This window comes from Gossypium hirsutum, chromosome D04 (genome assembly GCF_007990345.1).
Source record: "Gossypium hirsutum isolate 1008001.06 chromosome D04, Gossypium_hirsutum_v2.1, whole genome shotgun sequence".
NCBI lineage: Eukaryota > Viridiplantae > Streptophyta > Magnoliopsida > Malvales > Malvaceae > Gossypium > Gossypium hirsutum.
Genome location: NC_053440.1, coordinates 1,008,802 through 1,036,417, shown reverse-complemented (window position 1 = coordinate 1,036,417; position 27,616 = coordinate 1,008,802). Strand labels below are relative to the sequence as shown.

The following is a 27,616-nucleotide window of genomic DNA, read 5'->3' as shown; positions in this document are numbered from 1 at the left end:
CCTTAGTCATCAGTTTTATTTTTATCACCCACATCTTATATCGTTTCTTTATGGTCACTAGTAGAGGTGCTCATGGGTCGAGTGGCCCGACGGCTCACCTGTAATATGAGAGGGTTCGGATAAAAATATAAACCCGAAATATAAGTTTAGGCAAAAAAAAGGCCCGTTTAGAAAATGGGTCAGGCTTCGGGTACCACTTTTTTGACCCGGGCTCGGCCCGAATATAATAAATATTTATTTTTTATTTTTTTATTTTAAAATATTTTTAAAATACTTTTTTTAAATTTTTTTATTTTTAAAATAAATTTTTGGTGTTTATTAAAAAATGGACCGGGCCAGACTCAGGCTTAGGAATTTTTTCTCGGGCAGGGCCTAGACAAAATTTCAGACCCATATTTCGGGCCGGGCCGGGCCTAGGACGCAGGCCAAATTTTTTCTGAGCCCAGCCCGGCCCATGAGCACCTCTAGTCACTAGTGATGATGTTGTCTTTTTCTAATTGATATAATAACACATTTAGTCTTCAGTACTTACACAATTTATTAATTTGCTCTTAATTTTAAATAATTCAATAAATTTAATCCGCCAATTTCATAAATTCTATCAACTTATCCTCAAACACACATAATTAAATGATGGTTATATAGTATTGTTTATATGTGTTTATATTTAATTATAATTATAAGGCTCAATTGTTCATTTAGTCCTTTGAACTTACACTTTCTCTCAAATTGGTACTTATATCTTTTTTTGTCTCACGTTGGTACCCGAGTTTCCATTCCGTCAAGGGCTTTAGTACTTTTTTTTTGTAACGAAGTTAAATACATGACACATGATACTCTCAGGTTTTAACACATGGCAATGATAATGCTATAATCTATTTTTTTAATAAAAGTGTTTAAAAATTCAAAAGAAAATATAAATTATAAAAATGTATGTATCTAAAATATTAAAAATATATATAAAATTCAAAATAGAAAAATCGAAAATTCATAAAACTTACATCTTTTTCTAAATAAATTGAAAATAAATTAAATGAAGATAAAATTTAAAATAAATTTTATATTTAGAGATGGATGCAAATTATTACACGATTCAAGTTAACAAGAATGTAAAAGATTATGATTTGAAAATGGCTTATAGGAAGCTTTTTCTTTTTATTTGTTAATTATTTGTTAGGTCTCATAGAAAAAATTGGATTCCTTCGTTGAAAATGTTATTAGCACGATCATAAATGAAGTTTATCAAGATTTTTAGGTTTCTTTTAGCTCTCAGTTCATCTTTTCGCTTGGAAATTTCAAGGTTTCAAACAATTTCTTGAAATTTCTCCTTAAAATTAAAAGTAGCAAACTTTTTTAGTTTTCATCGCCCTCGAATGGATGGTAGGAATCGAATATGGAAGAGACGCACGATTGGAAGTTAGATCGGGAGAGGTCGGAGACCCTTTTCCACAATTAAATGTGTTTAAATATAACTATACTTATATTTAATTATATGTCTTTGAGGATCAAATTGATAAAATTTGTAAGTATTAATGACTAAATATGTTATTATATCAATTAGAAAAAATATCAAATTATCACTCATGTTTACTATTTAATAGGAAGTGACCAAAATAAAAACGATCTAAAATATGAGTGATCAAAATAAGAATGATATAAAATATTGTTAACTAATTTAAAATTTTTCATAGTTCAATGACCAAAACTCAGAATTTATTTCTCACAACATACGGGCCTTTTCAATTATTCGTAGATTCTATGTTCACCCTCCACTAACACAGATAATTTTTATTTTATTACCTTTTTAAATCCTAACATATTTACTATCGATCCCCGACTTGGGTTCTGGGGATGTTACATTTACATTTTATAAAAGTGGTTAATTTTCAGTTTTGGTCTTTTTAATATGCTTAAATTTGAGATTTAATCATTATACTTTAATTTCTAACATTATTTGGTCTTTATATTACAAAATGCTATTAATTAGTTTAATATTTTATTATAATGTAATCAATTAAAATGTTACGTGATTATATATAATTTGAAAGTAAATTTCTAAACCCAAAACGTAGAAGAACTAAATTCTTGAAAATAAAAGTAGAAGGACTAAATTTTAAATGTACAAATTGTAGAAATTTAGAGTCATTGTTGTTTGGATAAGTCGGGTATCAGTCTAGTGAGAGTAGGGGTGAGCAGAATTGATTCGATTAAAAAATCGAAAAAAATTTAAATTTCAAGTTAATCGAATCGAATTAGTTCGAGTTGAGTTGAACTTCACAATTCAAATAATTCGAATAACATATTGGTGTAAGTACTCTTTTGGTCCTTAATCAATTTTGAAAATAAACAAATTGGTCTCTCTCATAATAAAAATTAGGGTAAACTACACCCATGGTCACTTTTGTTTACCTTAGGTTACGTTTTAGTCATTTATGTTATCATGTTGTAACATTTTAGTCACTGAGCCATTAATCGTCGTTAATGGTGTAACGATAAGCTGACGTGACACGTTAAATCATCATTTCAAATAAAATTTTAGGTTAAATTATACAATTGATCCCCATATTTTTTTCGTTTTAAGTAATTTAATTTTTTTTCTTTTATGTTCTTTAAACTTTTCTCTTTTTTTTTTTCCATTCTCTTTTGTTTCTCCCTCTGGTTTCAAACATTTCCTATTTCTTTTAACATATTAGGAAGTCGAATTGGCAATGAAAAAAGAAGTAGGAAGTCGACTGTCATCATTTGCGTATAACCAAAACCCATAAACCCATACCATGCTTCTTTCTTCACTACCAATTCGACTTCCTGATATGTTAAAAGAAATAAAGAAGGTAGAAAAACAGAGTGAGAAGCAGAAGAGAATGAAAAAAAAAAGAAAAAAAGAAAGAAAGAAAGTTAAATGAACATAAAAGAATTAAATTGCTCAAAACGAATAATTATGGGGACCAATTGTATAATTTAACCTAAAGTTTTTGTTTGAAATGATGATTTAACGTGCCACGTCAGCTTACCATTACACCATTAATGATAATTAATGGCTCAGTGACTAAAACGTTACAACACGATAACGTAAGTGACTAAAACGTAACATTTCAAACATAAGTGACTGAAATGTAACCTAAGGTAAACAAAAGTGACCATGGGTGTAGTTTACCCTAAAAATTACAAAATGATTTTCAAAAATTCAAAATAAATTTTATAATCCAAAATATTTATAGAAATTCCAATTTTTAAATTATAAAAAAAATTAAAAAAATTTAGAAATATATCAAAAAAAGTTAAAATTTTAAAAATATTCTAAAATAGTAATTTTAGAACCTAATTAATGATTCAAATTTATCATACTCAATAAATTTTTTTCTTATTTTGCTTTGAATTTTTTTAAAAATATATATGATTTCAAATTTATGTTCTCTAATATAGAATTAATTATACTATAACAATATTTTTATTTGACATGTTTAATTTTTTAATTTAACTCGAACAATTTCATTTGATTCGACTCGACTTGAATTTCATTTCACTTGACTCAATTCGAAAAAATTTAAAATTGAGTTAGATAAAATAAGACTTGTGAACTCTACTAATTCAAAATATTTTCACTTGATTTAATCGAGCGCTCACCCTTAGATGGTAGATGCTTTCTAATGATTTATTCAATTGAACCATACAAACCAATGGTCTGACCAATTTGACTATTGGTCCGGTTTTGAAAATCTTGCATAAAATATATTTTAATTTTCAAAATTCTACCATATAATTTTATATAAACTAATAATCAAATATTAATAATATTTAATTTTTAATAAAAATATATAATTTAATATGACGACATAATTTGTTTTTGACCAAAAATAAATAATTAAACGTATGAAAGCAAGCCAACAAGACCCCCACCCACAGGAACAGTGAGAACAGAAACAAAAGAAAAACCCTGTTCCGAAAAACACTGTGGATTTTGTTTTGTCAGAAAAAGGGAAATTAATTAAGAGGTATAGAAAAGAAAACGGTGGCTGCAGTGAGAGAGAGTGGAGCCTACCAACCCTTGCGGTCATACCTCGTCAGATCCGTCCTTTTGGGCCCCACTTTTTCACTCCTTCTTCAACGCTGCTGCTGCTTCTTCTGCTGCTGCTTCTGTTGGGTTTAAAAGGGAAAAGAACTACAGACAAAAGCCACACATTCAAAAACAAAATCTTCTTATACAGACCCAAAAAGGGTTGAGCTTTAGTGGTGTGTGTTTTTCCTGCCATTGCTGGATTCATTCTTTCTTTGAACTTTAAATAATAATAAGGTATGGGGGTGTTGATAAAAATATTTACTTTGTTCAATCTGTTCTTGTGAAACGAGCCTTCAATGTTAAATGGTGAATCAATTCTACACTGTGAGTGAGTGTTTCTTTCATTTTCAATATACATGATCAACTTTGCTATCGAAACTACATTCTTTTATATGTTTTTGGCTACTTTTGTATTGATAAAAATGCCCTTTTCTCCATTGTTTTGCGGTCTTGTAAAGTTGAGTTTGTTTTTGACTGGTTGGCACCAATACATAGATCTGAATTACATTGGAAATGTTATTTTATTCTACTAAATTGAGAAGTGGGTCTTTATATCTCAACTTTCTTTGTATTTTAAATAGCTTCTTTAGATCTGTCGTGCTTTAGAGTTCAAGCTTTACTTATTGCCTTTATGCCTTTTTAAAGAAAATTGAGAAGTTGGGTCCTCTTTGTTCTTTGTGTATCATATGCTGGAATTTAGCTTTAATGGAGTATTGTATTTTTCACTTTTAGTTTTTAAGTTGTATTGTAGATTTCTGTTAATTAGAATTCGTGGATTCTTTTTATTTTTAGTGATTCAAAGATTTGAAGTTTGATTTCTTAGTTTTGCTTTGGAAATGTATGCTTTATTTTCTACAATTGTTCTTCCATGGTTGTTTGTTTGAGTGGCATTGATGTTTTCTTAATTAAAACATCATATCTGATATGAATGTGGCATTCAGTTTTGGATAAACTATGAACTACATGTCCTTTTTTGGTATTGACATTCTTTATTGTTGTTGATTAATTTCATTTCTTTGATCACAGCGTGGCTTGTCGTGACGTGATCGCATTTATGAGATCGTTTTAATAATAGGAAGTATCATAAATATGGATCTCCGAGAAGATAGCGTAAGGTTGGAGTCCCTGCAAGCAACCTCTAGAAATATGTCATCATCGTCAGCATTCTTTTCTGCGAATCAATCACCATTCTTCTCTCCAAGATCATCAACGTGTCAATTGTCCGAATCGACAAGGTCTGATGCTCAATGTAACAGTATTAATTTCAGTGCTGATCCTCCAAGTTCCAGTTCTGGAATCCAGGTTCCAGAATGCCTTGCAGATGTCGGATTTTCTGGCTTCCAGAAATTTGATCACGTGCCATCTACAACTCTTGTTGCGAGTGGCATACGATCTAGTTATGATCATATGGGTGACAATGGTTATAACATCCCTATAGCGAAGCACAGAAAGCATATGAGAAACCATGATATGTCATTTTCCCCTGTTCCGATATCATTGTCTTCTAACCGACGGAGGAGCTATGACGTATACATAGGTTTGCATGGCCGCAAACCTTCCTTAATAAGGTTCACGAATTGGCTCCGTGCTGAGCTGGAAGTTCAAGGGATGACTTGCTTTGTATCTGACAGAGCTCGATTCAGGAATTCTCGTAAGCATGAACTTAGGGAAAGGGCAATGGATGTTTCTTCCTTTGGGGTTGTAATTCTAACAAGGAAGTCTTTGAGGAATCCGTATACTATTGAAGAGCTTAGATTTTTTTCAAGCAAGAAAAATTTGGTCCCTATCTATTTTGATTTGAGGCCTGGTGATTGTCTTGTCCGAGATATAGTCGAGAAAAGGGGAGAGCTGTGGGAAAAACATGGTGGTGACTTATGGGTTCTTTATGGAGGATTGGAGAAAGAGTGGAAGGAAGCTGTTAATGGCCTGGTTCGAGTGGATGAATGGAAACTAGAAGCGCAGGACGGTAACTGGAGAGACTGCATATTACAAGCTGTTACTGTTTTGGCGATGAAGTTAGGAAGGCGAAGCGTTTTAGAGCGATTGACAAAGTGGAGAGACATGGTGGACAAAGAGGAATTCCTGTTTCCTCAAAATGAAAACTTTATTGGCAGGAAGAAAGAATTGTCGGAGCTGGAATTTATACTTTTTGGTGATATTACTGGAGAATCAGAAAGGGATTATTTTGAGCTCAAGGCTCGATCAAAGAGAAAGAATTTGACTGTTGGGTGGAGTAAGAGCAGTTCGGCGGAGGAAAGGCACCGGGCGAGTGGCAGCCGGAAGGGTAAAGAACCAGTCATTTGGAAGGAGTCTGAAAAGGAGATTGAGATGCAAAGTTTTGAAAGGCAACACTATCAAAGACCAAAAGGTGGACAGAGTTCACGGAGAAAGAGATCAAAGAAAACTGTATATGGAAAGGGCGTTGCCTGTGTAACTGGGGACTCAGGAATAGGGAAGACTGAGCTTCTTCTGGAATTTGCCTACAGATTTCACCAGAGGTATAAGATGGTTCTATGGATAGGAGGGGAAAGCCAGTATATTAGGCAGAATTATTTAAATCTCCGGTCGTTTCTAGAGGTCGATGTCGGGGTTGGAAATTCCATTGATAAAAGCAGGATTAACAGCTTTGAAGAGCAAGAAGAGGCTGCTATTTCTAGAGTCCGGAAAGAGCTAATGCGAAACATACCTTTTCTGGTGGTGATTGATAATTTAGAGAGTGAAAAGGATTGGTGGGATCAGAAGCTTGTAATGGATCTTCTTCCTCGTTTTGGCGGTGAGACCCACATTTTGATATCCACTCGCCTTCCATGTGTGATGAACTTAGAACCGTTAAAACTTTCGTACTTGTCTGGAGTGGAGGCAATGTCATTAATGCAGGGAAGTATTAAAGACTATCCTATTGCAGACATTGATGCACTTAGGATCATCGAGGAGAAAGTTGGAAGGCTAACTTTGGCCTTGGCAATTGTAGGCTCAATGCTGTCCGAGCTACCCATAAATCCAAGCAGGCTACTAGATACCATCAATAGGATGCCCTCGAGAGACATTTTATGGAGTGGTAGGGAAGTTCATTTATTGAGGAAAAACACTTTCCTGCTGCAACTCTTTGAGGTGTGTTTTTCGATATTCGATCATGCAGATGGACCAGGGAGCCTGGCAACGAGAATGGTCCTGGTGAGTGGTTGGTTTGCACCTGCTGCCATTCCAATTTCCCTGTTATCCTTAGCTGCTCACAAGGTACCCAAGAAACATAACGGAACCCAGTTTTGGAGAAAGTTATTGCATTCCTTGACGTGTGGTTTTTCTTCATCGTACTCAAAGAGATCCGAAGTAGAAGCATCGTCCATGTTATTAAGGTTCAATCTTGCAAGAAGTAGCACCAAGGAAGGTTATTTCCATTTCAATGAGCTCATCAAGGTTTACGCTCGGAAGAGAGGAGTTACCGGAGCTGCTAATGCCATGGTACAAGCTGTTGCTAGTCGCGGATCATTATCCCTCCATTCGGAACATGTATGGGCAGCATGTTTCTTGCTATTTGGATTCGGTAATAACCCTAAGGTCGTTGAGCTCAGGGTGTCAGAACTGTTATGCCTTGTAAAACAAGTGATTTTGCCTCTTGCGATTTGGACGTTCGTTACATTCTCTAGGTGTGGTGCTGCTCTCGAACTCCTCCGGGTATGCACCGATGCTTTGGAGGCAGCAGACCAGGCATTCCTTACCCCGGTTGAGAAATGGTTGGACAAATCACTATGTTGGAAGCCCATCCAAACTAATGCTCAATTGAATCCATATCTGTGGGAGGAGTTGGCATTATCAAGAGCCACCGTGCTAGAAACCAGAGCCAAGTTAATGTTAAGAGGGGGACAATTCGACATCGGAGATGACCTGATTCGGAAAGCTATTTTTATTAGAACTTCAATCTGCGGTGAGGATCATCCGGATACCATAGCTGCTCGTGAAACACTGAGCAAACTTACCCGGCTTCTTGCAAATGTTGAGACTCATACTTCATCATAGATTCTATATTTTCTTGTTAGCAATTTTAACCTTAGATTATACAAAGTTTACAAATAACAACTCCTGTAAACAGTTCACAGAATTTCTCCTTCTTCTTAATTTTGCATTCTATTCGATTCAATGCAGAAACCAACTATTTTAACCATGGATTCCAATGACATTTTAACTAGGTTTGACCACTCCCTAAAACTTTGCACCATCTTAGTTTTCATCTTTAACTTAAGTATCAGAGAGTGCTTCTGAGAAAAGCTTCTGACACCCTTTGACTAGTTTTTGTCTTAAAGCACTTGTTTAACTCGCCTCAAGCTAACCCACAAATTTGACATCAACAATAATAATTTATTTTTATAAAAATTTAATAATTTAGTAAAAATTAAAATTTTACGTAAATAATTAAAACAAATTCAATGTTAAAAGTGTATAATTATGTTATTAAAATTATTATATTCTTTTATACATTAGATCAAAGTTTATATATAACTATAATATTTATCCGTTATGAATAATAGTTCTCTAAGGGAGAGTTTGGTTCAAGTAATCTTATGTTTCTAAGAGTAATGTAAGATTTCAAAATAATATTTCATTGTTGGATTTCAAAGATTAACTTCAGCCGGTAATCTTATAGTGCTCATGGATCTGGCTGAGCCTCGTTCCAAAATATTTTTAACTCCAGGCTCGTTTTCAGGTTGGCCCAACCTACTCAAAAAGTCCATTTTACTATTTAAAAAAGTAATAAAATAATAAAAATTTACTTTTAGTTGCTATTTTATGTATTCTATAATCAAATTTTAATTTAAAAATACTTTTTATTATTTAAATTGATATCAAACTAGGCTAGATAAAGTGCAAAAAACTTTATCCAAGCCCGACCCTTACGAGCTACCTGACCTTTAGATAGGTCTAATAAAAATTAATGAATTAAATTTTCTTATTTTTTGATATATTTTTCAAGTAACTTTTCAACAATTATTATATGATATTTTGTCTATTTTATTATTTTATAATAATTTTATCATTTCTTTTTTTTGTCAAATTTGCCCCTAAATCATAAGAAATATATATTTAGATTTTTTTTCTTTCCTTTTTCTTTCACTTTAATTTAAAAAGCCCTAATTAATTATTGTTGTTTCCAAATTTCAATTTGTTTATTTGAAAAATGAGCCATATTAAAATAATTTATTAGAGAAATGCATTTATTAAAAAAAAAACTAAAATACTATAAACTTCAATTATTGTGTATTAAAAAAATATATATAAAAGAGAAATATGTTTTTAGATAATCTTACGTCTTGGCAATCAAACACCAAAGTTACATTTCAATCAAATGATCCAAACAGAATAATGTAATATACTCGGTAATGTGCTAAACAACTTATATTCAAACAATCCTATTATCAAAATGAATCTTACATTCCATAAACTAAATACAACTAAGTGCTGAATATCAAAACCAAACCATTTCAGCCATAAGGGTTAGGTGAGATGGTAAGAGTCTTTCCTACCTTAACCAATGGTTCGATCTTTACCTTAGGTATGAAGCAACTTTAAAACTCATAGCCAGCGTCTAACCCCTTAATGAACCTACAAAAACTTTAAAATTCATGGCTAATGGCTATCCCTTGATATGCTTGTTTTGATTATATTACAAAGAAAATAACACAATATAATACAAATACACAAATAATTAGATATAATTGGCGTTAAAAACTCGGCGTGGACCCCAAGTTTCTTTCCACCACTTTAATCTCATCCCTCCGCTTCATGCAAGCGTGCTTCACAATGATGTAGAAACAGAAACCCGAAATGTACTAATTATATAACAGAAACGAAATAATTCACGAGGCTTCATGTCGAACATCTTACTGCCAACTCACCGTGAAACATTGTATTCGATTTCAGCATCTTCTTAGCCAAGTTGCGAATATCTTCTCGGCTGGATTCCATTGATATCCGTTGAAGCTCTTTTAATCCTCCTCTGTATGTAAAATCCTTGGCATTCTCCTCTGCAACAGGCGTACATTATATTCTAAATACAAGTATCAATGATGAAAAAGTTGGTTTATGATCCAACTCCAAGAACTATAAAGGCTTGACTTCTGGTAGCAGATTTCACATTGGCTGGTTTCATGTTAGATAATTGACAAAACACGACATTCAGGAAATTTATATGTGTCAGAGGTCTGGAAAGAAAGAGAATTGTGATGTTCTCAAGCAACCTAATCCAAAGTATCCAATACGCATTTCCGTAGTATCACAGAGTTTAGGGTTTCTGTAGTTAGTTCAAAGTTTTTGAATAGATATCAGAATCAAAATGCAGCAAATGCATAGAAATTTCAATCCCAGAACTTTGTTTACCGTTTTGTGCTAAATGACAAAGGGCCAACTCAACATGACGTCTGGTTGAAACTGATGCATTGTTACAGTTTCCGATCAACCATTCAAGTGCACCTTCTTCCATTAGAAGTGATTGGCCTTTACGATATCCTGCAGCAACCAAAGTTCATTAGGATCATGAAGAGACATAATGACCTACATAGAATATATATACTTCATAAAAGGACGCTGATAAACCTTGAACAATTGCTCGGGATTCGCATTTAGCAAAGTTAGCCATTCCTCTAGCAACCTGGGCAACAACATCACTGTTCGTGCATCTAACCATTCCCAACAAAGCCTTGATGCCTCCGTCTTCTTTTAGCATCATATGTAATTTCTCTGTTGAGCAATAAAAACATGAACATAAACCCACCTGATGATTAACTTCCCCTTTCCGATAAGATCTACTTTAACTTAATTCGGATATCAAGTATGCTGTGAAACATCCAAATCATGAAGCAGCTACTAATGCTTAAGAAATAAAAGCATTTCATGATCAAAGCAGATGGTTCCACAGTCAAAGTAACTAAAATTCAAACAAATGGATACTAAACCAGGTGGTACTGACCAACCAGTTAAACCCTCGGCACAATACGCCACCCCAATCCTTTGCCACCCTCTTAGATGCCCTGAAAATGAAGTCTACAGGACCTGGAGAAAGTCTTACCATTTCCACATAAATTTGCAAGTGCACCAGCTACCATTCTTAGAGTTTGTGGATCATCAGTTTTGGAAGCAGTCTTTGCTAGTAACTGAGCACCTCCTCTGCTCATTATTAGGCTTTGATTCATCTCTGAGAACGATTTGAAAATTAATTAATATAGCGAGTTTCGGATACAGTATAGTCAAATATGTTGTACTAGTTTTGGAAAACCTCACCTTCCAATTATATTGACATATTCTGATAATCGGGAATACATGTAACATCAAATTAATTCCATTTTCTACGAAATGGAAATTTATACCCAGCCTTTGTTTAACCTAATCTCATAATCCGTGTAGTATATGTGGACAACCTCACTTAAACGACAGAACACACCTGAGCTCTAGTACCATGTCTAGTATTTGACCTAAAACCAATAGGTAGTGGGTGCAGAGACTCAACCAGAATATATGATCATAGGAACGCACCGCTTCATAGATGTGGAGGTTTGCATGTACTAAATATGTATGTGTACTAATTATTCATACAACAATGTCTTGTCATTTATAATTAGAAAAAATGTTAATTACCATTCATTGCTAAATTCGCCATGGCCCCCGAAGCTACTCTAAGTATAGTAGCATTTTGTGATGATCTCAACATAGTAAGCAGAGCATCTAAACCACCTTCTTTGACAATATTCTCCTGGTTAACTTCTGCAGAATATAAAACTTTAATCAACACCTATTGTTCAACCTGAGGGAGATACTGCAAACTTTCAAAGCAAAGGAGTGAAGGGTGTAGAGATGGAAAAAGAGATGGGAATTTTGCAGTTAAATTAATCTGGAAACACAAAATTTCAATCCCAAACATAGCGGAGAAGAAAGCAACAATGTATTGAAATCCAATCAGAAGCCAAATTGCTCCCACCTTCAGCAGCAAGATTGGCTATCACTTTCACAGCATGGATTTGTACGTCCAAGTCTTCAGAAGTTAACAATCGTATTATCTTTTGGATCCCAACTGAATTTAAGAACCAAAATCATTTAAATCAAAGTTTCTTATTGATTAGGAGAAATATTTTGATAATATATGTTCTTAAAGCAAAGTCTTGCCTTCTTCACAGATCTTAGCAACTATAACCCTCTGAGCTGCAGATTTTGTAACCCTTAATGGACCAGCCTTCTTGAGACTCGCTGAGGTTCCTAACACAGAATTTCCTCTGATCTTTTCCTTCATATATGATTCCTCATCCTGTGAAACATGATATGATAAGACCACAAAACAATAATAATCAATGTCAAGTAGAAAACATACAAGCAACTTACCTCAAAATCTGTATCACCTTCAGGTGCACATTTTTTAAGCTTTTCCAGCTCATATTCTATAGTCTTCCTCCGCTTCTCTTCTGCTGACAGTTTTTCTTGCATGGCATAAAGCTTTACGGTAATTGATTCCTGTACATACCAATTTATTTTGAGAAAAAAAGCATTAAGGGTCAAACTTCAGGTAGCAATCAACATCGACATTTCTCTTGTTCAGAACTGTCAGAAGCCTGTAATTACTAATACATACAAACTTGAACTAAAAACATTGCGTGTGCAGGCATACACAAGCATGCATAACGATCATACCTTCTCTTCAATCTGATCTTTAAATTCTGCTTTCAGGGATTGTAGTTCATTTATAGTAGATTCATGAAGTTGATACATTTCTTGTAACTCCGACCTCAGTTCACTCATTTCTTCCTGCTTCTGGATAACACAACAAAACAAGAGATGAAGTGAATAATGCATAGAAGAGTTGAGTAAGTGGATTACTTATAACAAAGCCAGTAAATTGTCTGCAGCAGGCCAACGGAAGGAAAAGGTATTTCGGGATAACTGCTCAAAAACACTGTTTTGCTATGACTAATAATATGTAACAACGAGAATGAGATAAATCCCTGCAATTAACACAATTGGATGAAGTCTGATCCTCTCGCAGGACTAAAAATTTAAATTGGTATGGGAATCGATGTTGTCTAATTTTCACGTAAACACGGCTGACCAAACTGGTAACATATACAATATTTGGCAGTCTTCACTCTTTCAGCTTGACATCCTGGGATTCTCAATCTATAACATCCTAAAGATGGAAAATTTTCAGATCTAAACATGAGGGCCCTTATTGAAGTAAAGTGGGGATGAAAAAAAAGTTACTCTAAACAGATTGGAGATTTAAGAACGGGAGCAAATGAACAAAAAAACTGCCAGCTGTCTTTCTTGAGATTTCATATATTCAGAAACTGAGATCCTTATATCCATATATGTCAAATAGTTAAGATGCCACAGTTTTCCTAAATATATTTATAGATAGCTCAGAGACATCAAATTCATTATGTGACCATTTGCATGTTACAAGGCAACTTCATGTCTTCATCAAATTGGCCCTTTCTTCTAAAATTTCAGAAAAAAATTTAAATTATTTTCAAGAAGATGTTGTGTGGAAAAGGCTCATTCACATGGGAACTCAAGAATATCCCCTTAAATAATCCCCATTCCCCAAACATGCTCCCAAGGCCCAATATTTTAGCTAGTCTGAAGGAAAGAGGAAGAAACATACCAATATAAAGGATACCTAGCATCAAACATACACTCAACTTTCACTTCCTATGCAAAGCACTCTGGGTTCCCTTAAGTTCTTATGGATCATCAGATTGACTAAAGTAATTGTTAAAAGGACCCCAATGACAATAAAATAAAATAAAATGAAACATAACCAGGCCTAGCAAGTGAAGAGAATAGAAAGAATTTCTTTTTTGGTTTTAGCAATTGACCATAAGGCTTTGTAGGAGAAAGTTACCTGCATTGAATTTCGATAATCTGTTTGACGCTTGTTTGCCAAATGCAGTTGTTCTTGTATATCTTCAAACCTGGTATGCTCATCTTCTAATTGCTTAGTTAACTCCATTATTTTCTTTTCATAAATCCAAGTAGTGTCAACAAGAGCCTTCTGATGTTTAGAATTCTCCATCTCGTGTTGCTATTAGCAATAAAAATATATAACTAAGATTCACATATAATCTTACAAAATAGAAATCCCAAGGAATCAGAGAAAAAATAATAATTATTAACATGAAGAAGAGATGAAACAGATGCAAGAACCAGGGACATTTTCAAATAACCAGACGACAACTACTAACCTGAGTTAACTTTTGATGGTCACCTGATAGCTTTTTCATAGAATTTAACTGTTCTTCAGCAGTTTTGGACCGGGCACGTTCAACTTCTAGCTGCTTGATCAACTCAGCTATCTTTTTCTCATACATCTCAGTGGTATCAGCCAGTAGTTTGTGATAGGTAGAGTTTTCAAGCTGGTGTTGCTACTAACAATCAAAAGAACAGCATAAGCACTCTTGTTTTTTAATAATTATTTTGTTTTTAAGAAACAACATAGAAACCCATGTAGAGAGAACATAATGGGGATTGGGGGGGGGGGGCGGCGGGGAGTTATACAGTTTTTTGGATTTTTATTTTAAAAGAAGCATTCATACATATAGAGAGGATAAAATGGAGGTGAGGGTTCTATAGTTTTAAATAATAAAAATGAAATAAGATTCTAGAACTATATTAGCAATTTTGTGAGAAGCCTTTATTTAATTGCACATTAGGATCCTTAAAAGTGATATAGAGGTTTGTCCATATAAAAGGTTTCCAAATTCAGTCAACCATATTCCTCTATGGCTGAAGCGATTGCCTAAAGTACTTCAAAGGTATAAAGCATAAATGTAGCTGTAACTTTATATTCTCATAGAGTTGGATTATCTTACAGACATGATAATTCGATCATATCTATAGTCTAAAAATGGAATAGATTTAAAAGTGGCATAAACCCCTTAATTCAGTTTCCTAGATAACCTACACCTTGTTATCTTTAAGAATACTAGGACAATTTTTTTTTCCCTGTAATCTTCTAATCTTCTTCTGGAAAGCATTTTATCTAACAAGAAAGAGATACAGTGAAACCTATTTAGCAAGATTTTGATTTTTAGATAAATGCACAAAAGGTTCCAATAATATCCCAAATTTCCAAAAGTTCACTAGGAACACCGGTGATTTAAAAAACATGTGACAAACCTCACAACTATCTTGTGTAGTGCCCACACTTCAAATCGTTAGTAACCCCTCATACTCAATCCTCTGAAGGATCCCATCAATACGAACACAAGGGATGAACGGTTTCTTCAGATCAACTATCACAACCACTCTTGCAAACCAACCCCTTCCCCTATCGTATTATTAAAATCCACCTTAACCACTTCCCCAATAACTGAAGCAATAGCCCTCATTGCCTGTTTAGTGTAGTAGCGGTATGACAATCCTGGTAAATGTATCCAAGCAACGATCTTTGATGCATGGGTTTCCTTGGTCATAAAATCCCTACTCTAAGGTTGCACAACTAGGTAAGGACCATAAATCATCCGTGGTCCACCTAACAAAACCATTCGTAGTCCTCTAAAACGGGAAAATTTAATAAAAAAATACTCATTATCCAGATCAACTACCTGAATATCACCTGATATTTCCCACATGTTCTTGATACAATTAACAAGTGCTCCATAACCGATAGAGCGCCCAAGCAGCCAGGCAATAATTGTCTGACTCATGCTTCTATCAATCAACTCATGAACACGTTTAGAGAAACTTATTTCAGGATATTGCCCCTCCATTGAGATCCTAACATCATCTTCTAGGAGAGAAATCTCACCATTCTCAACCCGACCCTCTTCAACATCAGCTTTCTTTGTATTGCTCATAAGCATCTCCTTAAACGTAGCTTTCAAGTCACTCTCATTATTAACCTTCCCCGTCTCCTCAACCTTCATTCCATCCTCTTTATTTTGCACCCTTTTCGTAGCTCTTTTGAGATCCACCAGCAACAGCGATCCATTAGTTCAAGGCTACCGAGAGAATCCACGTTAACCTCCATTTCAACCCTTTAGTTTTGCTTTTTACTATGATCAGAAAGGTATTTAAGACTTAGAGATTCACCAGAATGTTATCAGCATGAAAACTTTTAGTTTATCAACCACGGTGGATGCTTAAATCATATAACCAAGAATACATACAAAACAACCACAGAAATTTTTTATTAAAGAGAATTACCTTGCTCTGCTTTAACCTCATTTCTAAGTCTGCAATTTTATCTTGCATCAAAGAGTTGTGGTCTTTCTGGCAGTTCAATTCAGCTAAAACGTCTTCCATATCCAATTCCAAGCGAGTATTTTCCTTCTCTAGAAACTGCAAAAGAATATTAGATATTAGAAGATTAGAAGGAAAAGAAAATCTACTTCAACATTAGGATGTATATTGAATGCAAACTGGATGGCATGATAATGTGACTTTAGAAGATAGAGTTAGAAAAGGCCAAGGAAACAAATTTCAGAGCAAGTATTAATTATGATTAGAAACCAAAAGCAGGAGCAAATTACCTCAGACCTTGTGACTAGAGTCTTTCTTGTCTCCTGAAAACAATCTTGACACTCTCGAAGTTGTTTTTCCAAACCAGACTTTTCACTCTGTCTCAGCTTCTGTTGCCTATCGATTTCAGCAGTAAGAAGGTCTACTTGAGCCTCAAGCTTCCGGCATAAACTTTCATAATCAAACTCTTCTTTAAGCTTTACCACATTCACAATTTTCATTGCCTACAAAACAAGGTATTAGGCTGCCTCACGAAAAAGATAATATAATGTAATATAAACACAGTAATTCCTCAATATTGCATGTAACTTTACAGGATAATGTAATGTAATATAAAGAGAGAGGTTTGTTGATAATTAAACAACAATATTGCATGTAATTTTACAGGAGAATTTCTCAATTTTCGAATGTAATATTCTTCATAAACTCACCCTCTGCCCAAACATTATTGTGCTAGTGGTCTCCGCATGATGTCGTGAAGATGGCCCAATTGTTATTATAAGTGAAGTCCTAGCAGAGCCTAGTCATTTACCGATGAATCTCATAAGAATTAGAAGATCAAACCAACAAGCATATAAAAGTAAAATGCCATGTGCTTACTTAGTCTAAACATAAGTGTCCTTTTGCTATGCACATTAGAAGACATAAATTAGAATACAAAGGAACACATCAAGGCATAAGCATATTAATTAAGAAAAGGTATATATACATATATACATATATGTGTGTGTAGACAATCAAAGAATTGTAGAAAATCATAGGAACCATGAATTTAGTGTGACAAATAGATATCACTGATAGAGTGTATTCCAAAAAATTCCTGTTCTGATAAAGGTATTATGAGAAACAAAAAGAAAAACCATAAAGGGAAGAGTTCCATACCTCCAAAAGAATCTCGAAGCAATCTTGTAAGTTTAGAATCCCTTGTAGGTATATGCGGACAGTTCTCAGCTAATGCATTTATGCATTTTCCCAGAGAAGTAAGAGATAGATTAATAAACTTAGCCTCTTCAAGCAATAGACCTTCACTGCCTACAATATTGGGAAACAGTTATGCAAGTTTTTGAAGGGTAATTTGATAAAACAATGCTCCTGTTTCATTTGTTAACACTCAAAGAAACAAGAATACTTAGGAAACCAGTTAAATGAAACTTTTAGTTAATTAAGAAAGCATACACAAGACAAAGCATAGGACACTGTGCAAAATAAAATAAAAAAGTTAAGGCAAGAAGCATTTTATGTATGCACTTAGTCCTCCTAAGTTAAAATATCAACCACCAAGAACATACCAGATTTGTCTAATCTCTCAGACCCCGCAAGATCAGCAATCAGCAACTTGCTTTTCCTAACGATGGGGAAGTTGCCTTTTGTTATCTTATCTTGATAGCTAATATCATCTTCCACTTTTCCAGGGACAGACCTCCGGATATTAACCTACCAAATAAATGAGCTCAAGATCCTTTTAATACTTTTTTTTAATCATTTTTCCACTATTTTTGTTATTCACGCTAAAAACATCATTTAAATAGTAACTGAAAAATTAAAGGCAAGAATTAATCAAGAGAGTACCAACTTCTAAGGCACGCCTACCACTAGAATTGCATGGCTACGTGAAGATTCTGTATTAAGCTTTGTGTTAGCTGCATGACGATTAGCCTCACCAATCTGCAATAGCTCTAGGAAATGATGTAAATCTCGAAGTTTAACTGTAATAGCACCAGGCAATGACACTTCTCCAGTCTTGGGGTCCTCATTAATAGGGATATTTGTCTTTTTGGGTGCAAGCAAATCTTGTATGGATTCCATATACAACTGAATTTAAAAAAAAGAAAAAGAAAATAAAAAAGGGCGATCATCCATCCAATAAATGATATTGGTATAACAGGAATGAACACACATTAAATAATAGTTCAAAAATTGGTCACCAATGAAAAAACCTAATGAATCACCATTCGGTAACATTATGATCTACAGTTAACATTTAGCCTGGGTAAAAGCTATGGAAGTATGCATACCCATGTCAGACTACTAAATGAAAGTAAGCATTTGTGTGTGTCTCTGTGATTGAGTGCTAAAAGATAACAGGAAAATAAGAGCTAATGCAGATACAAGCTTTTGATCCAAATGACATTAATCTGCAGTGCCATCCTCCAAAACTCCCAAGGAGAAGCATATTTTTCCACAAGCTTTGCCACTATAAATATGCCATTGTAGTATAACCATAAAGGTGAATAAGGTATGATAGGATTTTCATCCAATTAGTTCTATTTTGAATGCCCAAGTTTTTCTGAGTTGAATTTTGGTAAACTTCACAAGCTTTTTACTATATACTGAATTGTGTTTTGTAATGTAGATATCGATCAACTTGCACACTCAATCTACCAACTATATGCTGTTTGGATCAACAAAAGGCACTTGAATGCAGTGGTTTTAAGTTTGTGGAAATTTTATTGATATACAGAAAGAAATTAACAGAACTTTTAGAGTTCTAACCATTGACATTTAAGAGCCATATGGGGTTCAAATTTTCTATTCCCATAAACTTAGTAAGACATTTTTTATCACATATTAGGGTTTCAATTTTGAAGCTTGGTAGACAATTCTCAGTTAATGAGATCATGTTTCTCTCTATATTACTAGTATTTGTTTGATTCATTCTGCATAACTTCCAACGGGCTAAATTCAACTCAAAAGTCAAAGCAACAAAACTGAACCATGGTCAAGGAGATAATAAAGCATCCAGTGATAAATTTAGCTCAAACCAATATACAAGTAAAGGTTGAGGAAGAAAAAACGCATCAATGGTAAATACAACCTATAACCATGACATAAGTGCCTATGAACAAACAAAACAAAGTCACAAAAGAATGTAATATCAAATATTACCTGTAAATATGAGACTTCCACAGTGTCAAAAGCAATGGATACATTATCCATTATGTCCTCTAGAGCTCTAACCATAATACCGCGTTCAGATGCATCATTTTTACCAAGTCTGCCAAGTGTAAAGGTTTTGCCAGTTCCTGTTTGACCATAAGCCATAACCGTCCCATTATAACCATTCAGTACACTCTGCAAAAACATATAAAAGTCAACCGAAAAGACTAAATATCAAGTCGTACTTGAAAGCAAACAAATGATGGCTTTGAAATGACCAATTATAAGCTGAAAATGCATGCATATACATACATAATAGAAGGCTTAAGTCATATGCATGGAGCATTTAACAATGAACGTGCAACTAATATCAGTCAACATGATTTATATCTTGTCAGGTCTCATAAGATATTTCTCAATCACCTCGACTACAGGCTTTGCTACCACTTCATAGACACGCTTCTGAGAGGCAGTTTCTGTGAAAACTTCGTCGAATCTGTAAGATTCAGAACTCCAGTTGTTTTTTCGCAACTTTAACCGCTTCAACTACATTGCAAAAAAAAAAAAAAAAAGAAGAAAAAGAAAAGGAACAATTTAGATTCCAGTGAACTCCAGAACATTGCAAAAACAAGATAACTGTGTCAGGGTATTCCAACTTAATTATGATAAAACCGTGAAGTCAAGCTACGAACCAGAAGAAAACATGCTTTGCTAATTTACAACACCAATCAAAGAAGCCACTCGAATTTGTTAATAGACCAATAAGTTACCTCTGGCTGCAATTCAACACAGTCAGCAAAATCTGCATCTGAAAGAAGATCCTCAGCATTTCTTGGTCTAAGTCTAACAGCAACTCTCACCCTTCCAGAATCTGTAAACCAAGTTGAGAATCAAGGATATTTAGAAGATTTCGATAAAAAAGATTTAAAAGATTTTTAAAATATATACTTCGATCAAATGAAAGTAAGAAACCAGAAAGAAGATAGCAGGATTCACTATACAGTAAAAAAGAATTTTTTCTATAAAGCACGTATCTTAAGCACCTCTTTGCTAATAATTTATCATGCTTCAACAAATAATCATCTACAGATAATGCAATAAAAAAGGAAAATGAATATTTTCCTATAATTCCAAGCCAATACCCGTAAAGGCGTTTTGAGAACTTGATTTTCAAGATCTTTTCCTGACATATGCTAATTAAATCTCAAACTAAAAGCATTAATTTTTTTCCCTTATTAAAGTCTCCAAACTCTAACCCCCCCACCCAAAAAGAAAAATCCTTGAATTGTTTGAACGAAACTGCATCTCTCCTTAAACTGAAACAACATTTCTAAAATGGAGCATGATAATTAAGCATTAAGTTGAAAACAAAAGTGGATAGTCAAATTTCACATTTTAGCCATGATAGCCTTTAAAATTCCATGTTGACATATAATGCAGGCCAAGAGAGAGAAAAGAAGTAGCCCAATAGCTCTGTGCATCATGATTTGACACTGAAACTTCGGTTATAAGACAAAGATCAAGATCAAGCAAGCATAAGAGCAACATATTCAGTAAACACTAAACAATCATTATTATCACTCCACAATAGTCAAAATGAAACTCGATAATAAACCCATTTTAAGCAATCCAAAAACAAACCTTTATACAAAACCAAGTAAAATATTACCAAGAAATGGAATTTTATTATACAAAAGAGAAGCAAAAATGAACAAAAAAGAAAGAGGGGAAGAAACCGTTGTCATCATCAAAGTCCCTGTAGAAAGAACGAGAAGTTGGAGTAACTGAACGTCTAGAAGAAGGAACAGGTTTCGTGTCCTTTGAGCGAAGAGACTGTTGTCCATTGTTTAAACTTCTCGTTAATGAATTCCAGCCATGGCTAAGACCTTGTTGCTGTTGCAAAATCCTCTGCTTTTCAGCCCTTTGTGGTGGTCTCAAACCAGAACTCGTTGTAGCCATTTTCAGACTGACAAAAAAAATCTGACACTGGGTTTGGATTTAAAGGAGTTTGTTTTTTAAAGAAAGTAAGTAAATGGAACAAATTCCAAAGCAGAAAAGAGAGAGAGAGAGAAGACAGGGAAGCAGCAGTTGAGGGAGGCACGAAGAGAAATGGGGGGTTCCCGCGTTTGGGGGTGGGCAGCTAAGCTGACAAAGGTTGTAGAGTTAGTTGTGAAAGGGTGAATGGAATAGGAGCCGGCAACGAAGGAAAAGCAAAGCACTCAGCAGATTCAAATGGCTTTTAAGGAAATGAAATCTCCCATCTGTTCAAAAGTGTGTCTCATTGTCAGTTGTCACCATTGTTGTTCCCTTTTGAATCTTAAAAAGCTTTTCCATTCCCTTTTAGCAAAAACATATATAATAATAAGGACAGGAATAAGATTATTATTTATTTTTTTAAGTGAAATAAAAAAAATATTTATAAAAAAAATAAATTACCAGCATACTAAATATTATATTTTTTATTATTTAAGCAAATAGGAAAAAAATAGTATATATAGTATTTTTAATCACAGCACATAAATATTTAAGCAATATTTCTTAAAAGAAAATGCATTTGTGTTATTTAATAATAGAATTACACATCACAATAACATAAAAAAAATTGGGTGTAATTATTTGTATGTGACATATTTAAATAATTATTATAAAACATAATGATTAATTTGATACTTTAATTTTATAAAAAAATTTATTTTACTTTTCTTTTAAGATTCTTTTAACTCTTAAAAACGAAATGAACGAAAAATTTAATATTTTTAAATTCTGTATTAACAATTAATTAAATTTAAAAAAATAAAATCCCAAAAAATTCAAAAAATATAAAAATTATTAAAAAATAAAAGTTATCAACTTTACTTAATAATAAAAATTATAATAATATTCTATAATTTTTAGAATTTTTTAAAAAATTAATTAATTGTTGATGTGGCATACATATGGGCTACCACATCAACAAAGTTAATAAACATTAATTTTTTTCATTCATTTCGGGGTACTTTGATAAAATGCATTATTTTAAAGGCTAAACGAGTTGAAAAATTAAATAAAAAGCTAAAATAATTTTATTTTTATATAAAATTGAAGAGTCGAAAAAGTCATTTTATCTTATTATAATTAATAGGTCTCACACAATTACGCTGCCAACTTTTTAAGAAGACGATGAGAATAGAGGAATTACATGAATATAAGCAATTACACCATCTTATCTCTTGAGTATCAAATTTATATAAATATGAATATTTTAAATATTATTATAATATAATATAATAAAATAAATGAATTATTAAAATTAATATTTTTTTTACAGCAAGCTTACTTCTATTCACAATTTCTTTCACTCTTAAATTGAAAGAAAAGTCGCACTTGAATGCACATATTCTTAATTATTAACAATGATACTATCTGACTTACGATTCAGTTGACGAAAAATAATATCGATAACAAATATATATTTTTTGGTTTATTCTAAATATTCCAACGAATTATTAATCTAAATCATTAAAAAATAATTAGATGGAAATGTGATAATAGCTATGATTTTGGTAACATCGATAAGTTATTGTAATTCTCATGTGTAAGTTGTATAAAGCATGAAAACAATATAAAATGCATATTATTAAACATATTAAAATATTAAATATGTATTAAATTTATCATATTTAAAAGCACAACTTTGTTTTCAACAATGAAATTGTTGGCACTATTGTCTGCTGGATAGATTTATTACATAAATTTATGGGTAAATAAGGAATTACTTCGGTAAACGTGGAGGTTTTGGATTGTGAATAATTAGATTCGAGATTTATCATATCTAATTGTCTGTATAGGTTTTTAAGTTTTCGTTTAGGTTGTAATAGTTTGATACTTACGATTACTTGGACTTGTATTTAAAATTATATTGTACTTGTTACAATTCAAAAAAAAAAATATGGGACTAATGAAACGTAAAAGTCTGATACAGGTTACTGTATTATTGTGTGCAAAGGTGACACCGATTCGATTCGATCAGATTTTTTGAACCGTTAATCATAATTTAGTTCGATTCTCGATTTTTTCCTATTAATTTTTGTTATGGTTTTTAGACTTATTCGGCTTTTAAATATTTCTAAAAATATATTTTTTTCTAGAAATTTTAAATTATTTTCACTATTTAAAATATAAAATATTTATTTTTATATTATAAACATTAAAATTAATTATATATTAAATAAAAAATAGAATTCGTTTCGGTTTCGATAATCGCGGTTTTTGAACTTAGATTCTATAAACGGTCCTAATTGCATGGATTATATTTTACTAAAGAATAGTTTTTTATGCTATGTAAAAATATTTATTTAATTATTTTTATTTTTAATAAAAAATTTAATTGTATATAATTAATGTAAGTAATCATTATTAATAGATAAGCAAAATATCTAAAATATACTAAAAATTTATATTTGTATAATATTTAAAAGATAAACATGTTGTAGATGTCTTAACTTGTATGGAGCAGTGGTTAAAACTCTTATCAGACACTTGTTTAATACAGGTTTGAATCATGTTACTCTCATCCCCTACCCCCAATATTGTATAAAAAAATTTGTTGATGATTGCCCCGGATGGGGCAGTGAGTGCCTCTTCTTCTGGCATTAGCTTTTCCTTTGAAGATTATATCTGTGCAGCCAATAGGACTTTGATAAGTAAATGACAGTTATTTGCTTATTTTTTGTGAGTTTTTACAACTTTGAGATAACTTATTTTCTATATTGTTTTACAAATTTCAAGTCCAACGAAAGGGAGAGACAAGCGGGCACATCTCGATTAGGGTCCAAGAGACTAGTAGAAGAAGTCATTGATCTTGTCAAGAGGCAAAGGATAGCAACGCTAGAAACTAAACGCACCTTGCGAAAGTACGGGGGAATTACTATTCGAGACACTAGTTCTCATCCTACACATAAGAGTCCCCCTCCGGAGAATATTTCCAAGGATATCTTAGCTGCCACTCTAAGAGGCACTCTATATGTTACTCCTACCCCTCAGAAACATCATCCTTCCAGAAATAATCCTTCTAACGTCTCATCTCAAAATATTCCTTCCAGAGGGGCTCATACTTTCACACTTCTTCCTGCTATGAAGCCTCACTCTTATATTGTTGAATGTGGTAGTAAGACTAAGACCCTGGATGGTGGGCACAATTTAACTTCTTTTCTTTTAGAAGCCTCTATCCGGAGAGAAATGAGATGCAGCTCTCCTGAGGTTGTTGGTAATTTTTTCTATCTTTTATGCATCTAATTCTCAAACTTGTTTTGATGAATTGACCAATTAACTTAAAACAAGATATAGCTTAGCAATATTGCCTTATCTTGACACTAATCAAGCTACTGAGACCTCCTATGCATCATCAAACGACTTTCAAGAGGGTGATCATTTGGTTCAAGAGGGCTTGATTGATATGATTCAACAGTATCATGATTTGATGGAAACCTTATGGAGGGTTTAAGGTGAGAACACGCGATTGAAAAAAGAGAATGGTAGACTTCGACTGTGCGCTGAGTTGGATGAAAATGTCAAAGCTTAGCTGCTTGAGGATAATCTAAGTCTACGGGAAGCTTTTGAAAAATGGGATGTCGAAATGAAAGATCTAAGCCTTCAATTACAACATATGTGTGCGGCCAGAGAGAAAGATCAAAGAAGGCTGAAGGATGTTTAAGTAACCGTTCCGACCATTACCATAGATGGGACCATGTTGGCCATGCAAGTGGCATTTGGTCCCATGTACACCTACAGGATGAACCCTAGGTTTTTTCTTCGATATGATTAGGTGTAGTCGTCGTTTGAACTTCAACATTTATTGTCCATTTAAGGACAACTCACGTTATTTTCTTCAGGAGATAAGACCCCTCGTTTTTACTAGGGAATCTTCAAGGAACAACCCCTTTGATGATGAAACTTTGAGGCCAACATCTACCCTGGACGAGTCACAAGAAGAAGAAGAAAATGATCTTCTTAGCCCGAGCACTCACCATCCGAAGATAAAAGTAATACTTCATTGTAAATACTATTGTAACTTGTAATCTTTGAAGATATTAATGGCGTCTTGTTTTTATAACTTTTCCTTTATTTTCATGACATATCTTACGTTATCATCGCACACTCTTTGCTTCTATCATTTAACCATAGTAAATGTCTTCTTTGCAAAAATTCCTGGGTGGTATGTCATGTCTCTATGTGTGGTCGTGCTTTGACCGTGCCCCGACGTGAGTGTGCCAGGGCTATGAATCAACAAAAAAAATAGTTATAATCTAGCGATGTACTAAAAGTGTGACAGGTAGAGTTGAAACATTTATAGTGTTACAATAGAACACTTAGGTATTCCAAGGATTGAACCCAAGAAAGTTCGGGGACTAAGTGATTCCTAAGCAACAAGTATGTAACCAAGAAGTCTAGCTAACTACTCACTAAGTCTTATATTACGACAATTCATAATCGGGGTTAATTATGCTAATTAATTACCTAAAATTAAAAAGGACCAAATTGTAAAATAATAAATTAAGTAATTAACAATTCAATAAGCAAAGCGGTTGGTTGACTTCCATGTTGCTGATTAGTCTTTGGATTAGGGATCTAAAAAGCCTAAACTTCCAATTGGCTCAATTTCACCTTTTGGTCTCCATTTTACCTAATTAGACGATTTAGTCAGCTTTATTTCTCGACCTCACCAAACTAGCTCAGGACAACCAAATTAGTGCTCAATAGGATCTCCTCTCGGTCTCACCTATCTATGTTTTCACCTAGAGACGTTAATTCTAAGTTTTGAATTTTATTTGATTTATTCCTGTTTTTATAATTTAGTCCCTGTACCAAAAACTAATCAAGCAACATTTCTATCAACCAACCACCATAAATTTAGCTACTTAACATCATTTCCATACAAGCAACAACCCAACATACATTTAAAGCATACATTAAAATAAGCACAAAAATAAGGTTAAAAAAGCTTAGAGTTTTTTTTTATAATTACTTAAAGAAGATGAATGTGGTAACAATAGAGGTGAAAAATAACACTAAAGTTTATATTTTTATCTAAGAAAATAAAAATAGAACATGTGAGTTGTCCTCATCACCTCCTCTGCCTTCGCGAACCTGTGAGCCCTCTCATAGAGGTCTACCAAACTCTGTGGCTTATTATCCGTGGAAGAATATCAAACATGCCAATTTATTACCCCATGATAAAGGCATCAATGGCCCACTGGTCCTCTAAGTTTTTCGTGTTTAAAGTGGTTGCATGAAAATGCTTGATGTACTCCTACAATGACTCTCCCTCCCTTTACTTAACAGACATCAGACCCATCAGAGTGCTTATTATCGCTTTCTGGGCACGAAACCTTCCCAAGAAAATCTACCTAAGCTATGTAAAACTTCGAATAAATCCCTACAATAGAGACAAGTACCAATCCTTTGCACTTCCCCTCAAAGTCATGAAGAAGGAATTACAATTTGCTGCGTTAAAAGCCCCTTAGACATTCATGTAATAGTTGTACTGCATCAGGTGTGCTTGCGAGTCTCTTCTTCCTAAAAAACCTCATTTGGCACTTTTAACTCTAGAGGAAAACCCACAACCATGATTTCTGAGGCTAAAGGATTGTTAAAATAGAAAATCCAGTCCATATCCTACACATCTAGGTGTAATGCTTGCCATCCCGGCACAAGGCGTCCACTTCCTACTACAATGGCCTTGCATGCACACCGTAGCCCTCCTCCTACAAAGGCACGATGTTGTCGTGGTGGTCAAAATAGTCCGATTGCCTTTCCCGCATCATTTCCTCATTTTGCCTAAGTTGCTCCCGATGAAAAAATCGTTGTTGCTCGTACCTCACGTTCTGTTTCAACATTTGTTCCTTTAACATGCATACCTAGTCCTGCAAATTTGCAACCTACTACTGGGAGGTCCCTTGGTCAGAAGGGTTAGGAGTTCCTTAATCTGAGGGGAAATTTAGGTTGAAAGCTCGGTGGGTGTCTTCCTAACTCAAGTTGCCAAGGTTTTCCGGTTGGTTGGCAAACCAGTCTGCAAAAAAATCAAACTATTGCGGACAATCATGTCGACTTTTTGCTTACTTTGATGGTCAAAAAATGTCTCCACGCTCACCACACCAATTTTTGAAGGTTGTTTTCTCTAGTCCCCTACTCATGGAAGTTATCTTC

The 27,616-nt window shown here is 33.7% G+C and overlaps 2 protein-coding genes across 3 annotated transcripts; one reads left to right on the top strand and one right to left on the bottom strand.

Annotated features, from left to right (window-relative positions):
* Positions 1-5,098: 5,098 nt before the first annotated feature.
* On the top strand, positions 5,099-8,216 carry LOC107941678 (uncharacterized; the record flags this gene model as incomplete). Its single annotated transcript, XM_016875254.2, has 1 exon — positions 5,099-8,216. A coding segment is annotated over one exon (2,976 nt), but the record flags the coding sequence as incomplete, so codon positions are not given.
* A 1,112-nt stretch (positions 8,217-9,328) lies between these two features.
* LOC107941682 (kinesin-like protein KIN-UC) lies at positions 9,329-21,753 on the bottom strand. Of its 2 annotated transcripts, XM_016875258.2 has the most exons (22): positions 21,169-21,753; positions 20,203-20,303; positions 19,856-19,978; positions 19,442-19,627; positions 18,146-18,367; positions 17,845-17,989; positions 17,438-17,587; positions 16,987-17,075; positions 16,567-16,779; positions 16,241-16,375; positions 14,278-14,457; positions 13,938-14,117; positions 12,728-12,847; positions 12,422-12,550; positions 12,209-12,347; positions 12,024-12,116; positions 11,684-11,809; positions 11,118-11,243; positions 10,646-10,789; positions 10,430-10,558; positions 9,949-10,077; positions 9,329-9,846 (listed from the first exon to the last, which is right to left on the bottom strand). In XM_016875258.2, the coding sequence occupies exons 1-22, from the start codon at positions 21,389-21,391 to the stop codon at positions 9,821-9,823; spliced, it is 3,108 nt and encodes a 1,035-aa protein (XP_016730747.1). In that variant the 5' UTR covers positions 21,392-21,753; the 3' UTR covers positions 9,329-9,820. The 2 variants fall into 2 exon arrangements, with proteins under 2 accessions (XP_016730747.1, XP_016730746.1); XM_016875257.2 differs by having other exon boundaries at positions 9,329-10,077; positions 21,169-21,752.
* Between the last annotated feature and the right edge of the window lie 5,863 nt (positions 21,754-27,616).